Source organism: Musa acuminata, chromosome BXJ2-5 (genome assembly GCF_036884655.1).
Source record: "Musa acuminata AAA Group cultivar baxijiao chromosome BXJ2-5, Cavendish_Baxijiao_AAA, whole genome shotgun sequence".
Lineage (NCBI taxonomy): Eukaryota > Viridiplantae > Streptophyta > Magnoliopsida > Zingiberales > Musaceae > Musa > Musa acuminata.
In genome coordinates this window covers 37,280,880-37,299,407 of record NC_088342.1, presented here as the reverse complement: position 1 = coordinate 37,299,407, position 18,528 = coordinate 37,280,880, and the positions used below count along the sequence as shown (strand labels likewise).

The 18,528-nt window shown below is 41.4% G+C and overlaps 1 protein-coding gene across 1 annotated transcript in view; it reads left to right on the top strand.

The window, feature by feature from the left end:
- LOC135586091 (ABC transporter C family member 13-like) overlaps nt 1–18,528 on the top strand; it is a 61,383-nt gene that overhangs the window by 41,952 nt on the left and 903 nt on the right. The window contains exons 29-35 of the mRNA XM_065109228.1: nt 2,807–2,905; nt 3,066–3,158; nt 3,276–3,386; nt 3,458–3,619; nt 3,798–3,985; nt 4,157–4,346; nt 12,435–12,602. Of these exons, the coding sequence (XP_064965300.1) occupies nt 2,807–2,905; nt 3,066–3,158; nt 3,276–3,386; nt 3,458–3,619; nt 3,798–3,985; nt 4,157–4,346; nt 12,435–12,602 (1,011 nt within the window). The remainder of the gene's footprint in view (nt 1–2,806; nt 2,906–3,065; nt 3,159–3,275; nt 3,387–3,457; nt 3,620–3,797; nt 3,986–4,156; nt 4,347–12,434; nt 12,603–18,528) is intronic.

Here is an 18,528-nt window from a genome sequence, read left to right as displayed (position 1 = left end):
GTCTTGAGTTCCACTAGGAAGCTTCAGATCCTAGTAGCTGGTGGTAGATCGTCACGGATGGAGGATGAACTGAGAATAGGACAACTGGCACACATAGTGCCATAGTGAGGGTTTGGCCCCTTGGCTTGTTGGAAAAAGATCCGGATATGCATCACCAGACTAACTAGTTTGATGTAAAGCTGCTCGTGTTTGCTAACCCCAAAATTAATATGCAGATGTAATTGGAGTGACTTTTAGTATTCCTTGATGTCCATACTTCATATCCATATTCTTTTGGCATGGAATATTTGTTGACTTGGTGAAGACTTTTCAGGATGCAAAAAACACCTTTACATTCTTGCTTTGATCTTCTTGGTCTTCACACAAGATTTCTGAATGACCAACACCTAAATGTGTCTTATAACCTAGAAATAGAAGAAAGAACAACAAACATAGACATGAGTCATCCATCTTTAACCACTGAACCTGTTAAATTCTTATAAAATTTGATGCACATTTGCCTATAATAAAAACAAAATCCAGAAAGTTGATGTAAAATGGATGCAATTTTTGTCTGGTTTTAATTGAACCTAAATTAGATATCAGTATGGAAGTTCAGTTATTTGCATGGTACTGTGCTCTCTTTTCTTCAGTGCTGCAGCTCGTTTGCCTCTTCTCTTGTTCATATTTTCTGATTTTATTCACCACTTCTCTTTCTTTTGTTCCTTGTTGACTTATTTTTTGAGAACCAAGATATAACTTCTATCGTTCTCTGCTTGTTTTCCCTATTTGGCGCAAGAAAAAGATTTAACACTAAGCCACCAAATGTGGGTATCTTTCCTCTTGGGGTACACTTTCACTCTTATGATGTGTGAAACTACTTGACTATTGTTTTTTCATGAGCAAAAATGTTTTCAAAGTTGTCACGACCCGAGTCTGATGAGCCAACTGGTAGCCCTTTCCTACTCGAGCTCTCTCACCCTGCCCAAATGCTAGGTCGGTTCTGATACCAAATGTCACGACCCGAGTCTGAGCTAACTAGCCAATAACTCTATTTTGGTCCTTCAACCACGGACCAAAATGCTTAAGCGGAAGTTAACGTAGTATATTCATCAGACCCATATAAGCCAATCATACTCATTGCCCACTTCCGATGCGGGACTAATGGGATATTACAATATCCCCAACTCAATTAGCTTGACGTCCTCGTCAAGGCTCAACATAACCCAGATCGAACCCTAGCATAGTGCATGTGAGGTTTAACTCAGTGGTGGCTCCACGCCGTGATGAGTTTTCTGACTCCATCTACGGGTAACCCTTTCCGACTCGAGCCCTCTCACCCTGTCCAAATACTAGGTCGACTCTGATACCAAATGTCACGACCCGAGTCTGATGAGCTAACTGGCCAATAACTCCATTTTTGTCCTTCAACCACGGACCAAAATGCTTAAGCGGGAGTTAACGTAGTACACTCATCAGACCCATATAAGCCAATCATACTCATTGCCCACTTCCGATGTGGGACTAATGGGATATTACAAAAGTGAAGCAAGATATGATATTGGAGAGGGATTTCTTGATAACATTGGATACTCTTCTACATAGTTTTTTTTTTAGAATGATCAGATTACGTAGTGCTGTTGATACAAATAAGAAGTTTATATCTTGTAGTGGTGTTTATACAGATTAGAAGTTCATCTTGTAGCGGTGTTGATACAGATAAGAAGTTCATATATTGTAGTGGTGTTGATTGTTGATAAAAATAAGTTCATATTGCTTGAGATACCTGCAAAGATGATGCTTGTTGTCCAGACCGTGAATAAATATTGCTGGAGGTTTTTCTCACTTTCTGAGGGCGCTAGTTCTCATCTTCATTTTCTGTTCTGCTGTGCTTATTTTCATTTTTCAGCCATTGCACTGATTGCTAGTCGTCTGTTATATGACGCTCAATCTTTGAGTTAAAACCATTTTAAAAATCCCTGAAGAGTACTATTAAGGTGAGGTTTCCATGAGGGATTCCTTGTTATATGGATCAAGTTTTAAAATCTCTGTCCAATATCAGTTTCAACACCTTGTAAGACAAATGTGGTACCAATGTACTACCCTGTACCACTCGATATCACCAAAAAATGAATAATAACCAGTTCTAAGCTATATAATCAGCTACCGGCTTTTGGTTGTTTCAGTAAATATCAGTTGGTATGCAGTGATTTGACTAGTGTTTGAATCCTTGATATCGATGACATCTTTCAATTTTTCTGGAGCCAAGGTTATTGCCACTGGGCAAAGGTAGTGCGAGTGTTCTTGAACTCCAAAGTAAGACAATTGTTTGATGTTCCTTATAGAACATTGATGATAATGGTTGGGAAGGAACAAACAATCCCCATCCTTGACTTTGCTATGAAGAATACTGAGCTATTGTAGCAGCAACCTCTTGTTCTTTGGTACAACCAAATTTCATCAACAGGGTTTATTAGCATTAAGTGCATTTTACATGACATTTGGATCTCCTTTTGTCTTCTTGGGCACATGAAATGCTTGATATCTTTTGAAAGATTGTACTTGCATGCAGCTATGTATGTGCCTTGTTTAAATGCTTAACGAGCATAACCATGTGGTACATTCTGAATTTCAGTTAATAAAGTTTTCTAATTAAATTTCTAATTTTTCTATTAATTTTTTTATCTAGAAGAAATAAGGCAACTTCTTGCTCCAGCATTTTATAAAGAGATTTGATTACTTTTCTCAGTTACCTTTAACTAATAAAATTATGAAGATATGTTTTTTCATAAGATGCACATATTGCTGCTAATGATGTAAATGGCAGGAAATATTTATGGCCAGATTCCTGGAACATGTTCGGTTGTATCAGCAAACCTCGTATTCTGAGCAAACAGCAAGTTTGTGGCTTTCTTTGCGCCTCCAAGTACTAATCTTCTTATTTTTCATTTGCACCTAATTGTTCTAACATGTAAAGTTTTTAATTTAATCCACCACGTTTTACTGAGACAATTATGCCTCCTGGATGTGTGATGTGTTTAGCTTTTGTAAGTGTTGGAATCAGTGACCTGTCTTTTCTTTTTCAGTTATTGGCAGCATCCATTATTTTATTTATTGGTGTGATGGCTGTCATTGGTTCCAGACATGATTTTCCACTGAGCCTTGGTACTCCTGGTTTGGTAAGTCTCCAAATTGAAAATTGTTCTTTTTCCCTATTTTATTTAAGATGGAAATATCTATGTATATAAGTGTGAAGGATGATTCATATTTTTATTATCTCATTTATTTGGTTGTAGGTAGGATTGGCCCTATCTTATGCAGCACCAATAGTTTCATTGTTGAGCAGTTTTCTTACCAGTTTTACTGAGACAGAAAAGGAAATGGTTTCTGTTGAGAGAGTTGTTGAGGTAAATTGATCATTTTTCATATGATCCATCAACGTATTCGAAGTCAGTAATTCACTTCAAATTATTTGTAGTACATGGATATTCCACAAGAAAGACTTCAAGCATCCCAAGCTCTGCTTCCAGATTGGCCAATGCAAGGACAGATTGAATTTGAACATGTCACCCTTCGATATAAACCATCATTGCCAGCTGCTTTACATGATCTTTCTTTCAGTATTGCATCAGGCATGCAGGTTAGTGCTGTCTTTTGGATTTAGTGAAGCGATATATAACACTGACAGTTGATATAAAATTGGTCAATCATGCAGGTTCCAGGACTATTCTGAGACTTGATCACATTTGGCATCTTATTTTCCCTCCCATTACCTGTTTTATTTTTTTATTAAAATGATTTATGTTCTTTCATATTAGGTTGGAATTGTTGGGAGAACAGGAGCTGGAAAGTCTAGCATACTTAATGCACTTTTCCGCCTTACACCCATCTGTAATGGACGCATACTGGTAGATGGTCTTGACATTGCTGACATTGCTGCTAGAGAGCTTCGTGGGCGTTTTGCAGTAGTTCCTCAGAGCCCATTCTTATTTGAAGGTTCTCTAAGGTAAGAACAACAAAGAAATTCATTATTCCTTTATATTTCTCAAAATGTCCTTCATAAAGAGTGGTTCTTTATTTGTAAATGGATCAGCAATGGAGATGTATTGTATGCCTAAGAAAATCTCATCAAATCAGTCTCAAACAGTGGCTTGACAATTTGTTCTTCATGCTCCAGGGAAAATCTAGATCCTTCTTGTATGACTCCTGATTTTAAAATCTGGGAAGTTCTTGAAAAATGCCATATCAAAGAAGAAGTAGAAACAGCTGGTGGACTTGACATCATTGTTAAAGAAAATGGAACATCATTTTCAGTTGGCCAACGGCAGCTTATATGCCTTGCACGTGCAATCATTAAATCCTCCAAGGTATATCACCAATTCAAGACTATCAAGTATCAAATATTAAGGTTATCATATCAATATTATGTCAAACATCAATGTCCTATATTTCTTGATTTAGATACTAATTAGTGTCAAATGTGAGTGCTTTCACCCAATCATTTTCTTGTAGTTTCTCTTATTCTTTTAGTTTCCAGAATTTCACTTTATTTCTGATTAATGTGTATTCCTGCCATATTTGTACTAGTTATTAGTTCCTGCAGTAAGGGACTGTTGTACTATGGCACAGTGGTGTTTAGGACCCGTGTTTAAAATATTTGCTGTACCAATCAAGGAGTTGCATCCATAGCTAAACCTTGATGGGGTTAAAAGAACCAAATTATATATATATATATATATATATATATATATATATATAGAACCAGACCGAACTGTCCAGTTAGACTGGTCCATGTATCGATCAATGGGGTTAAAAGAAAAAAAAAAAAAAAAACATATAGAACTAGGCCTAACTATCCTGTTGGGCTGATCTGGTCTGTGTATCGATCAATGGTGGAACCAGTAAATACTGACCGAACCATACAGAGCCGTGCAGTTTAGCAAACCATGGTACCAACACAAAATATGTCCCACTATACCAATACCGAACCAGTCCGCCTATGGCACAGTGTTGTTTCGGACCAATGTTTAAAATAGTTGCTGTACCAATCGATACATGGTGATATTTACTGGTCTGACAGCTAATCAAGGAGTTGCCTCCATAGCTGAACCTTGATGGGGTTAAAAGAACCAAAATTTTTTTTTATATAGAACCAGACCAAATTGTCCAGTTAGACTGGTCCATGTATTGATCAATGGGGTTAAAAGAAAAAAAAAACATATAGAACTAGACCTAACCATCCTGTTGGGCTGATCTGGTCTGTGTATCTATCAATGGTGGAACCAGTAAATACCGATCAAACCATGCCGAACCGTGCAGTTTATAGCAAACCATTATACCAACACAAAATACATCCCACCATACCAATGCCGAACCAGTCCACCTAAAGCTGGTATAGGTTCCTGACTGAACTTTAGAATCTTGCTTTCAACTTTTCTACCATAGCATGATTCTGTGTCATTGCCAGTTAGCACATCGCTATATCAACCATCACTGGTCAAAATTTGGTTGAGTCAATGTCAGCACCTCTGGCATGACACATGTTATTACCTTTCTAACATAATACATGTCAACTCCTGCTGATTGGCATAGTAATTCTTGTCCTGGAATGTCTTAAATGCCATTGAAATGGAAGGGCATTATAGGTTTAACGTTTATGCATTTTTGCAAAGTGTGTTGTAACAAAATAAATCAGCAGAACTGACCTTTATGTTTGTTGCTGATAAGACATGTTATCTTTGATTAGGAATCACAAGAGTTTAGCAGTTTAAATTTTAAAGCAGTGAAAGTGGAGAACATAGAAATAGCGACATGTTTTTGATAAGATTTTCGTTTAATGACTTTTTTCCTGTAAGTTTAAGCTGTTAAAAAAGGTCCAAACTTACATTTAAACTCATGCGTTACAGACTAAGCTTTGACACTCAGACCCAAGTGTAAGATGACACAAGTCAAAGATTGACAAGTGTTAGGACTCTAGCTAGGAGAGTCCTAATTGAGAGGGACATTCATGTAAAACCTACCTAAGCCCACCCCTATTAAAGAGGTGAAGAGGCCGGCTAGGGTTAGGAGGTTGTTTCTTAGAGAAGAATTAAGAGTTGTTCAGGAATAGGAGTCTTGAGTAGGAGTCCTATTAGGAGTTCGTTAGAAGTAGGAGTCTTGAGTAGGAGTCATATTAGGAGTTAGGGTTTAGAAGCCCTATAAATAGTCATGTATTCCTCCTTTTTTCATAAGCAATAAATGAATATTTTCTGCAACTTTTGAGCAACAACTTGGAGGGAGGAACCCCTATAGAGTTCCAAGGAGGCCGATCCCTTAAAGAGATCAACCCCAAGTTTAGAATCTGGAAAGGTTCTAACACCTAGTATCAGAGTAGCGTTCTTGGCGTCTCGCTACCCTTCCACAGCCATCCATTAGCCTTCCACAACCACCTAAAGCAATTCCCATAATTGCTTAAAAGATCGTTGCCAAATTCCATCGTCATCTCCACCACCGTGGATCATCCTTTGATCTCCCTGTGAATTGCAACAGGTTCTGATTTCCTACCTTACTGCTGCTGCAATTTAGTTATCCTTATTCGAAAATCCAAAAAAAAAATTGTTCCTATATTGCTGTATAAACTTTTCGTCACAAAGTTTTCATCTCTACGACGAAAGATACATTGCAGAATTCCAGCCGCATAGCACAGTCTGTTTGATTTTGCTACTGCATTTTTTCTATCCAAATTTCTACGAAATTTTTATGACAGCTTTGACACTTCCTAACAGCAGATTTCCCTTTGGTTTTGTCAAAAAATTCTTAATATAAACCATTGATCTTTTACGTCTAATCTGTTATACTTGAAAATCTGCATTGTAAAATTCCAACCGCATAGCACAGTTTGTTTGATCTTGCTACTACATTTTTTCTGTCCAAATCTCTATGAAATTTTTATGATAGTTTTGAAACTTCCTAACAGTGGATTTCCCTTTGGTTTCGTCGAAAAATTCTCAATATAAACCACTGATCTTTTACGTCCAATCTGCTACACTTGAAAATCTATGATGCAGAAAATTCCAGCCGCATATTGTTGCCTTAACCCATCTATTTGCAATCTTTTTTGAATGAAATTTCTTATACATTTCATAGATCATCTTGACTTCCATCTAAGATTGATTTATTGAGGAATTCATCTTTAAAAACGATTTTGTGTTGCGTCACAAACCGTTGAAATTTTTCGACGAGAATTCTGCTATCGCAACTTGCACCAATTTCCTTGCTGTTATACTACCAAAATTTTCTTGATTAAATTGGACATCCTTGCTGTCATATAAACTGAGATTTTGCTGTCAATTCTCTCCTTAAATTTCTTAAGTTTTTGGTGGAAATTTCATCGAGAAACCATTGTTTCTTCGACGATAATTTTGCTCTTATACGATAACACAATTCTGCAGCAAACTTCCATTGATTTTTATCAAACCTTTGCTAAAAACTCGACTCGACCAAATCACACCTTCAAACTGCACCCAAAACAGCCACAAAACAAGCCTAAACCGTAGCCTACATTCACCAATCCACCAACCCTTTTAACCATCATTTCTCTCAACATATATATGCCTTTAACCCGACAACAAAAGAGAGATCTTAACATCACAGATTTGGAGGTATATACTATGGCATCTGAGGAGGTAATCAATGTTAAATTCGAAGCCTTCGAGGCGTGAATGGAGGATAAGATTCAAACTCTCTTTACTAAACTTAATTTGGGCCGACCACCAAGCCCGAAGAAATCATGTCAAGGAGAGAGCTCTAACCAATCGCACCAAGCCCGAAGAGATGACTTCCAAGAGAGGGGAGGCTCTATGACCGACCCCAACTATCCACGCATGAGAGTGGACTTCCCTATATGGGAAGGAGACCCGATTGGTTGGATCTCGTGCGCGGAGCGATATTTTCGGTACCACAAAACCGTAGATGCATCTATGGTGAAAATTGCAGCTATACATCTTGAAGGGGATGCCATACAGTGGTTTGACTGGTTTGAACACACTCATGGAGTCCTCTTATGGCAACAATTCAAAGAAGGATTGCTGATCCGCTTCGGACCAACCGATTACGAGAACATTGACGGACAACTAGTAAAGATCCGACAAACCTCCACCATTCAAGAGTACCAAACCAGGTTTGAAAGGTTATCTAATCAAACTTGTGATTGGTCTCAAAAATAGCTATTGGGGACCTTTATTGAGGGTTTGAAGCCGGAGATCCGGGGAGAAGTTAAAGCGCGACAACCGTACACGCTTAGGGTAGCCATCTCTTTCTCACGATTTCAAGAGGAGCGATTGAACCATGAAGCCCGGAGGACTAGCGTTGCTTCCCAACCAGCAATATCGAAGCCCTTAGCCCCCCTACTATCAACCGAGTCCCTGTACCAAAAAGTTTGACAAGAGAAGAACTTCGGGAGCGATCTGCGAAGGGGTTATGTTGGCACTGTGACGAGCCGTGGAGCCATGAGCATCGCTGTAGTAAAGGGAGACTTCTTATGATTGAACCAGTAGAAGAAGAGGCCATTGAACTTCCAGAAGAGAGCCTTGAACATGAAGAAGATGTAGAAGAAGAGCCATAACTGATCAAAGTTACGATACATGCACTAGCAGGCTACTTAAACCCGCAAATGATGAAAGTTGGAGGCCTTCTCAAACAACAACCGATCACTGTTCTCATCGACACGGGCAGCACTAATAACTTCCTAAACAGTAAGGTTGCTGTCCAGATGGCCTTACCTATCGAGAATTGCAGCAGGTTTGACGTTAAGGTCGCCGATGGATGGATTTTGAAGTATGATCGTAGGCGCCTGCGAGTGAAACTTTTGCTGCAGGACCAAGAGATAATTGCATATTTCTTCCTCCTCCCTCTTGATGATCATGAGGCCATACTCAGAATTGAATGGTTGACGACATTAGGTGATGTTTCTTGGAATTTTATGAAACTAATTATGAAATTTTACAGTAAGGAGAAACAGGCGATACTGCACGGGAAACGTAAGGGCGACGTAACGACGATTTGCACACAACAAATGGAGAAGGTTTTGTATAAATCATGCAGCAGCTTTTTGGTACAACTTGAGCAGCAAACTAAGGGAGAGCCAATAGAATTTGAAGATCCAAACCTATTTCCTTTACTTGCTGAATTTTCAGATATATTTGACGAACTGCACAACCTACCTCTTACCCGTCGGCATGATCATTATATAACGATTCTTCTAAGCAAATCTCTAGCAAATACTTGGCCATATTAGTATCTACATCTCTAGAAGGATGAAATAGAAATGATTATAAAAGAGATGCTCGAAACAAGAGTTATTCGGCCAAGTTCTAGCCTCTACTCTTCACCGGTGCTACTTGTACGTAAGAAGGACGAAACATGACGAATATGCGTTGATTATCGAGCTCTCAATGGGATAACCATTAAGGATAAATACCCTATTCCAGTAGTAGATGAATTGCTAGATGAAAGGGAGCACAAATCTTCACAAAGCTGGACCTTCGATCTGGGTATCATCAAATATGAGTGTGCGAAGAAGACATACCGAAAACCGCCTTTCAAACACACAATGGCCACTACGAATTTTTGCTTTCTTCAACAAAAGGTGGAATATCTTGGGCATATCATATCAGAGGAAGGTGTGACGGTGGACCCCTCCAAAATAGAAGCAATGCAGAACTGGCCAACCCCGAGGAACATAAAATTGTTACGTGACTTTCTCGGTTTAACAGGTTACAATCGCAAGTTCATGAAAAACTATGGAAAGATCAGTGCACCACTCACTTCTCTACTGAAAAATAATACCTTCCAATGGTCGGACAAAGCCTCTGTTGCCTTCGACAAACTTAAGGTAGCCATGACGATGATGCCGGTGCTAGTACTATTAGATTTCAGCCGATCCTTCATCATTAAGGCCGATGCATCTGGAGTCGGAATTGGAGATATTTTCATTCAAGATGGTCGACCACTCACATACACTAGCAAGACATTATCCCCCTTCCATCAAAACATATCAACATATGATAAGGAGATGCTCGCCATTGTACACGCAGCAACAAGGTGGAGATCGTACTTGATCGGGCGATGCTTTCAAATCAAGACCGACCATAAAAGCCTAAAATATTTCTTGGAGCAGAAGATATCTTCCCCCGAGCAGCAAAAATGGGTAACAAAGCTTCTTGGATATGATTATGAAATAACTTACAAAAAGGGGAAAGAGAATGTTGTTGCAGATGCGTTTTCACGGCTACCTAAGCAAGCTGAATTTTTGGTCATTTCACTTTCGACTAGTGACTTCCTTAAGGATATTAAGAGGGAATGGTAGGAAGATCCGAAGACCAGTAAGATCATAAAAAAATTGGAGGAAGCACTAAGCTCCGTGGCTTATTACAATTGAGACTCAAAAGAATTACGCTATAAGGGACGCACTGTGCTTGTGACAAATTTTACTTGCATTTTCACGAGCAGAGTTTGAACAAAGTTATTCCATATGCAGGATACTAAATTGAAAAGGAGTACAGCATATCACCAACAAACCGACGGCCAGACGAAAGTTATAAATAGGTGCTTGGAGACAGCTCAAAGCCACCCATCAAATATGACTACCCAAGGAGAACTCCAGACCCAACCAAGTGCCATTATTGATCGACGGATCGTGACTCGACGACGACGACCCACTACTGAAGTGCTAATACAGTGGGCGAACCTACCAACGGAAGATGCCACTTGGGAGAACTATGACGACTTGAAGATCAAATTATCAGAATTCATGAATCGTCAGCCTCGAGGACAAGGTTGATTTGAAGAGGGCGGGTCTGTTAGGACTCTAGCTAGGAGAGTCCTAATTGAGAGGGACATTCATGTAAAACCTACCTAAGCCGACCCATATTAAAGAGGTGAAGAGGCCGTCGAGGGTTAGGAGGTTGTTTCTTAGAGAAGAATTATGAGTTGTTCAGGAATAGGAGTCTTGAGTAGGAGTCTTATTAGGAGTTGGTTAAAAGTAGGAGTCTTGAGTAGGAGTCATATTAGGAGTTAGGGTTTAGAAGCCCTATAAATAGTCATGTATTCCTCCTCTTTTCATAAGCAATAGATGAATCTTTTCTGCAGCCTTTGAGCAGCGACTTGGAGGGAGGAACCCCTATAGAGTTCCAAGGAGGCCGATCCCCTAAAGAGATCAACAAGTTTAGAATCCGCAAGGGTTCTAACAACAAGTTTCTCACGAAGAGGCCCATACACAGGCTATTAAGCACTGGGCATAATAACAAGATGAGACAGCAATCGAACTTATAATCTTCTCTAGTATATACGACCTTAGATGACTACTTATCACAATAGATTAAGCTTTTGGGAAAGGGTTCAAACTTGAATTTGAACTCTTATAGTGTTAATTAATTAAAAGGAATGTTTATAATAAAAGTAGTACTAGTGGTCCAGTCAATCTCTACCTGACCCATCTCAACTTAAAGTGAGGCTGCAACTCAAGTCTGGAGAACAGAGGTTGTGTCCAGGCTTCGAATGGAATGTTGAATTGGAGGGCTTTGTAAGGTTGTCCTTAGTTGCAACTTTCTTATCAGATTACTGACAGTAAAACGTGAGGTGGATATCATGGGGGAATCCAAACATACAAGTAGGGACACATATATGATTATGGACATTGATAAATTAGATGATACTCTGCAATGACAAATTTTGGAGCTTAAATATCCATTTTTGGCATTCAAGGAAAATCATGAATTTTGATGAGTGATACTGTATTGGCTGCAATCTTGAGATAAGAGTACAGATTTCAGCATCCTGAAGGTGTAAATGAAAGGGCTGTAGCCCTAATGGATTACAGTCGTCCTAAACAAATTCAGCTGTATCTGATTGTATAGGGTATATATGGTAAAGCATACTTATGTGCATGTATCATTAACAATTTTTAAAAAATGTACTATCAGCAGATACAGATTTGATCAGATAAAGAGGCCTTCACCAATCAATCCTGCTTCATTGTTGCATGGGATAATTATCAGTAGATAATTAATCCTATAGATATACTTTTCTTCAAAAGAATCTGTCCTATAGATAAAGTGATAACAAGTTACAGTTAATATGAATCTCCACTGGATGTGGAACGACATTCACAAGTAATTGCATATAGCAGGTTCAAGATTAACATTCTTGAGCTATCACCAGTATAAGACTTTTTAAATGAATGCTTGTTTGAATTTGATGTATGAGGTTATTTACAATAAATTACATGAGAAGATAGCACTTCAGGCTGAGATACAACTGGCTCTAAGTTTTAGGAAATGGTTGTGTTACTTCTGTATAGTCTGGTGTGTATAGTACAGCACACAGTTCTGACAATGCATCTTTTAGTGAATTTATACTTTCTTTGTAATTGACCCCTCTTATAGTATTGCTGAACAGACAAATTATTCCTTTTGCAGGTACTTTGCTTGGATGAATGCACAGCAAATGTTGACACTCAAACAGCACTGATTCTACAAAGTACGATCTCCAATGAGTGCAAGGGCACAACCGTTGTCACAATAGCACATCGCATTTCTACAGTATTGAACATGGACCTTATCTTAGTGCTTGATCATGGGATTCTGGTAAGCGATAGCCTTGTCCACCTAATATATTCAGATAACTTGGCATCAAATAAGTTCATACTTCAAACATTTATGTTTCAGAAAATGATAAATTCTGGTAGCCAAACAGTGTCACAATGTTTTTATTACTATTTCATATATTAGTCTCAAAATCAATCAAAGTTGCATTAGATACTCAGGATTTACAGAGGATCTACAAAGGATTTACAACAATTATATGCTTAGATTAAAGATGTATATGCAATTAAATCTGCTACATGTCCTAGATTCGACAAGCCATGCTTGTTTGGTCACCAAAACAACTTTTATTTTCGTTAAAGAAATATGTTGTATTTTTTATTTCTGTCTCATACATTTTTATTAATATTTCATATATTACTCTGACGATCCATCAAGGTTGCATATCATATAATAAATATATATAACAATTATATGCTTATATTAAATGTCTATGCAATTAAATCAGCTACATGTCAAAAATTCAGCAATAAGTTCAAAATGGTTGGCAAATTTTTGCATGCTTTTTTAAAACATTACATCCAATAGATGGCATTGGAGAGACCTGATATTGAGCATGATGAGGGATGAATCCAAGTAGAAAATTGGTTGTCCTTGGGTTGGGGTAAAGGCACATGACAACATGAAGACACCATTCATGCGTACCATATTAGGGTTCAATTCCAAGGCATCCACAAGGATGTCAAACCTTAACCGGTAGAGAATAGAGATTACCCCAATTTAGTTCCATGTCAAATATTAGGAGGAAATTTGAATTGGTTTATAGGGCAAGGGTGGTCTACTAGTTTTAACTTGTGCTTAAGATTTTTGGGCCAGTGGTTAACAAGTTAGTTATTATATCATACATCTATTCGTCGTCAACCTCTGTTGATGCTATTTTGGCTCTCGTGATTCACGGTAAATTCTGCTATAAATGATTAAGCTTGTCAAATATTTGCATTTGGGGGAGATCATTATAGAGTGATTCGAAGTTTTTTGCCAAAATTATCTGGTTGGTTTCAGTGCTAAATGTGGTTACTATGTGTTGGTTTGTGATTAACTGCAAACCGCACCTTTGTTGCCACTTTGTCATGGACAAACTTCTAAACAAGGTGTTTGATGTAATGCTTATGTATGTCCGTGTCGTTTGGCATGTTCATGCCTTGTACAGAATGTAAAGGGGCAGCCGAAGGCTTATAAGTCCCATTTTAGTTGGGTTGGTGGCCTCTTTAGGCTTGTAAATAAAGGTTGTGTCATGTGGACACGTGCAAGAGCTTTTCGGTCTGTAATGGACCATTTTACCCTTTGTTGTGCCACTGTTCAGAGCTTGTAAAGTCTGTTTGTAATTTGCTTTGTCTATGAAGTGTTTTTCGGACATGTTTGCTTGTGGATCCCGTTTGAGGCGTTCTCTTTAACCCGTTCTCTCTTTTGTTGGTCCTAAGGGACAATGGGAGGCTTCGGGGAGGCTGACCTTTGCGGACGGACGCGCAAGGGTGCCGCACGACTTAGGCAAAACCAGCTAAGTCCGTGTCATATGGTATCAGAGCGGGACAAGCACTCATAGAAACACTTGACATGCAAACGTGGGGGACCTAGCTGGGCTGCGTTGAGGGCAGTCAGCACACGCGCAACCGTTTGAGGGAAAACGGGCATGGAGATGTAGGGAAAAGAGTCGCTCGGAGGAGCGGGCATCTGATCTTGGCATTCAGAGGAATGGCCAACCCTTCGCGCAAGAGGCACCACTAGAACAGGCAAGCTTGGAAGAATTTGGAGCGCACAAAGGTTGGGATGGCTGAGTTTGAGCTACGGCTCAACGTTGACAACTTTACTTGATGGTGCTCAAGGCAAGCGAGGCGCTTGGCAAAAGGACGAGACCATGCAAAGTGGAATGAGTTGCTCAGCGACCGAAAGAGTTGTGCAAAGCTCACAGAGGTGAGGGGAATTGCTAACTCGAAGAATTCGGTACTCATGCATGGGCTTGTATGCGGACGATGGATTGTTCGTGGCCATCCCAAGGCGGTCGAGACTCGACGCCATGGAGCATTGAAACTTTCTCTTCGGCATGCGAAGGATACGTCCGTAGGAGGCTGAAGTGTGCAATGAGTTCAGCATGTTGCTAGGCCTTGAGGGGTGCAGTGGGGGCTGTATTGACGGGGAGTCGCAATCTAGCAAGTGCGTTTGCAGGAGGCAGAACAATGCACAGTTTGTTCAGCAGATCGGAGTAGTCTAAGGGGATGGTGGTCTCCGAAACGAAGAAAGATGTTGCTCCAATGGGATAGTTATCCAGGAGGGATAAGTCCCGGCTCTCCAGAGGGAGAATCATGTGAGACGGACCTCACATGTTGAGGAGGAGTACCTCAACAAACAACAACTCCACGAAGCTCGATGGACTGAGCAAGCGGCGAGGAGTCGTCGCATGATCTCGCTTGAGAGAATGCATTGGTGGATGCATTGCGAGATCAAGTGGGGGAGCGACCTAAAGCAACTTAAATGAAGGCACACTTGGAGTCGATGTGGAGATCGGACTCAAGGGAGGGCTGACCCATGGAATGGTGGGCGCGAGAGCCACCATCGACTCAATGCAAAAACGAGGAGCGGAGCAACTTGGGTGTAACTTGGCGAAGTACTCAAGCCGCTTGAAGGGAGCCAGCATAGAAGTTGGAACATGGAGCAGAGGCACAGTGCTTTCCTTAGACAGAGGTCAAGGACATGAACTCTTGCAGAGGCAAGAGTAAGATCATGTTGTTCCATGGGTCCTTCATGCTGACGGAGCAGACTCATCTTGCATGGTGCCAAAGACGAAGGGAGCTTCGGGGCACATGCACCTTATCTCGGAGGAGCATTTGATGGAGGAACTAAGGCGACTCAATTTGCGGAGGCGAAGTTGAGTTCAAAAGGCCTTAGCACGGGGCAAGAGGACGCAGAGGCAGGTACTCTTGAAGAATATGCCACAGTGTTGCCATTCGAGTTGCTATGAAGGAAGCGGTGTGCAGCGGAGATTGTGCTGGTAGGGGCAGAGGCCCAGGATCCAGACAATGGTGCACAAATTACAGTGAAGTCGGTGGACTTCGGGAGCTACTAGGCGACGGACTGTCCTAGAGCGGTGCTTCATCTAGGTGTGACCCAAGAGTGGGTGGATGAAGGTCGATTGCCAAAGGAGCGAACAAAATCGAAGATGGAGGTGACCCTGCGATGTATTGGCAGAGGCCACACATGGAGGGTTCACAATTCGAGTTTATTCCACAAGGATCAGAATGCAATGGAGATGTCACCAGGAGGCGACATGGTGCAGCGGATCGTGGTGGAACAGTTCGTGGCAATGCGACACACACGACATGGTCCCGTGAGGGATGAGATCATATGGAGGTATGATCGGGAGCTACTGGAAGCTCCACTTCGGTGAACAACACGACGGCAAGAAGGGCTATGGATTCAAGGAGTGAAGGCCATGGTACCGCAGAGGCGGGTCTTCCGGGCGTGCATCGAATTTTGCATCGGATGAAAACCTTGGTCATCAGCATATGGGGGCTGTGTTCCACTAAGGGAAAAGTTCGAATGCAAGTACCAGTGAGTTCCATGGGAGGGACTTGATCATGCAGAGGTATGATCGAAGCAGCTGGAGAGTTGGACTGCTCCAGAGCTCATATTCGCTTAAGGGAGCCCGGCAAGTCAGAGGACAAGGCCGAGTAAGCGAACGTTGCTACCAAGGAAGCTAAGGAGAACAGGATTGGTGCAAACCCTACAACGTGATGGCAGAGGCCATGCATGGGAGTTGCAGTCTGTCTCTCCATCGATCAAACAGACTGCTTAGAGAACACAGAGGTGTTGAAGCAGGGGGTCGAAAGGGGCGAGGAAGCGACGACGAGTCCAGAGGGACTTAGCTACCCAAAATCAAGCAATCAGTTAGAATGGAGGTGGACTCGGAGGAGTGTCACGGAGGCATATCTACTGATTGTGAAGAAAAGGGATGGAGATGCGAGGCGACGGATAGTAGTGCCATGGGCATGGCAGCGCCATGGTACCGCAGAGGCGGGACTTCCGTGAAGGTCATTGATCCCTTACTCTCATGGAGGGAGAGTGTTTGGTCGTGAAAGGGGCCGAGGAGGTGGAGCATGCAGAGGCAATCTCCAAGTACCGAGACAAGGCTGAAGGGCAGAGGCCAAGAAACTTCGTAAGACCGGTGTCAACAAGTTTCTCATCAAGATAGCCGTAAGTGAAGGACTTCGGGTCATGCAAGAGTGCACGACCAAGGAACGAAGCAGGCAGTACGTGGTGCTGTACCTTTGCTACTCAGTGGAGTAGGCGGCAGGGTTGATGGAGAAGACGGTACAATCCCAGAGGCGACCTCATCTATCAGAGAATTACTCCAAGTTGGGGTGAAAACTTCCTGCATTTCAGAAGTTCAATGGCATTGAGAAGGTGAATCACAGTAGCTAACTCAACGCAAGGAGTGCAAACACTTCAAGTGCTTCAGAAGTGTGAGCAAAGAGCAGGCGAAGGCCAGTAACCAGCTCGATGCATGAAGTACAACCTCGAGGAGGCGGGCGAAGTCAAGTAACCTTTGCCTTCTCAACTCTTAAGAGAATGGGCGAAACCGAGTACCCCAGTTCTCTTATCTATCCAGCAGAGGAGCTCTGCACAAGTTCAAAGACCCTTCGAAGATAATAGAAGACAATAGTTGTCAAATCCTCACCAACGGTGATCAGTGCTACTGAGAGTAGATTGTCCGCTTCATTTCCCAACGAAATGCCAATCGAAAGCGGAAGTGATGCGAACCTACTTGGATGTGACAACTAACTGAAAGAAGAGTCAATGAGCAGATTTTGTGGAGGAAGGACCCAAAACTTCAGAAGTTTGTGAGGCGATGCTCGTTAAAGCTCCAACAAGCATCCACCCAGTTCAAGCAGCATGTGGAAATTTTGAGAAACTGGCGCAGTAAGAATGGTCTTTTCCTTCATTTGGTGGATCCGCAGGAATCAACGAGGATCAACACAACTCAGCCAACCCCACACCAGAGTCAGAGTCATTGGCGAGTTGAAGCAGCATGGCGGATCAAAGGTTCGACTACTCAAAAAACAGCAGCGGCGAGCAGTTGGGAGTCAGGAGGCGCATTGCAGCTGGAGCAGAAGATTGAAGACTCAGCAAAGGCGAAGAGTTGCAGTGTTCACAAAGGCTTCGACGAGGACGTCGAAGGGATAAGTGGGGGAGAATGTCACGGACAAACTTCTAAACAAGGTGTTTGATGTAATGCTTATGTATGTCCGTGTCGTTTGGCATGTTCATGCCTTGTACAGAATGTAAAGGGGCAGCCGAAGGCTTATAAGTCCCATTTTAGTTGGGTTGGTGGCCTCTTTAGGCTTGTAAATAAAGGTTGTGTCATGTGGACACGTGCGAGAGCTTTTCGGTCTGTAATGGACCATTTTACCCTTTGTTGTGCCACTGTTCAGAGCTTGTAAAGTCTGTTTGTAATTTGCTTTGTCTATGAAGTGTTTTTCGGACATGTTTGCTTGTGGATCCCGTTTGATGCGTTCTCTTTAACCCGTTCTCTCTTTTGTTGGTCCTAAAGGACAATGGGAGGCTTCGGGGAGGCTGACCTTTGCGGACGGACGCGCAAGGGTGCCGCACGACTTAGGCAAAACCAGCTAAGTCCATGTCAACTTGGCAGACTTCTAGTGGAGACTTGAATAGACAAATGTAGGTTGCATGAAGGACTTCTCGAAGTTAATTGAGGAACATGCATTACGGTTTGATACTATGATAGGGTTCAAGATCCGCAGATCCTATTGATGATTCTTTACCTTTATTATCAAGGGGGCTGTTGGGTGCCTACAAGTGGACTGCTTGCAAGTCATTTTGCAGTAAGTTGCCTGCAAATAAACCACTTGTAGCACATGTATGTGCAACTATATTCCTACATATCAGAAGTGGG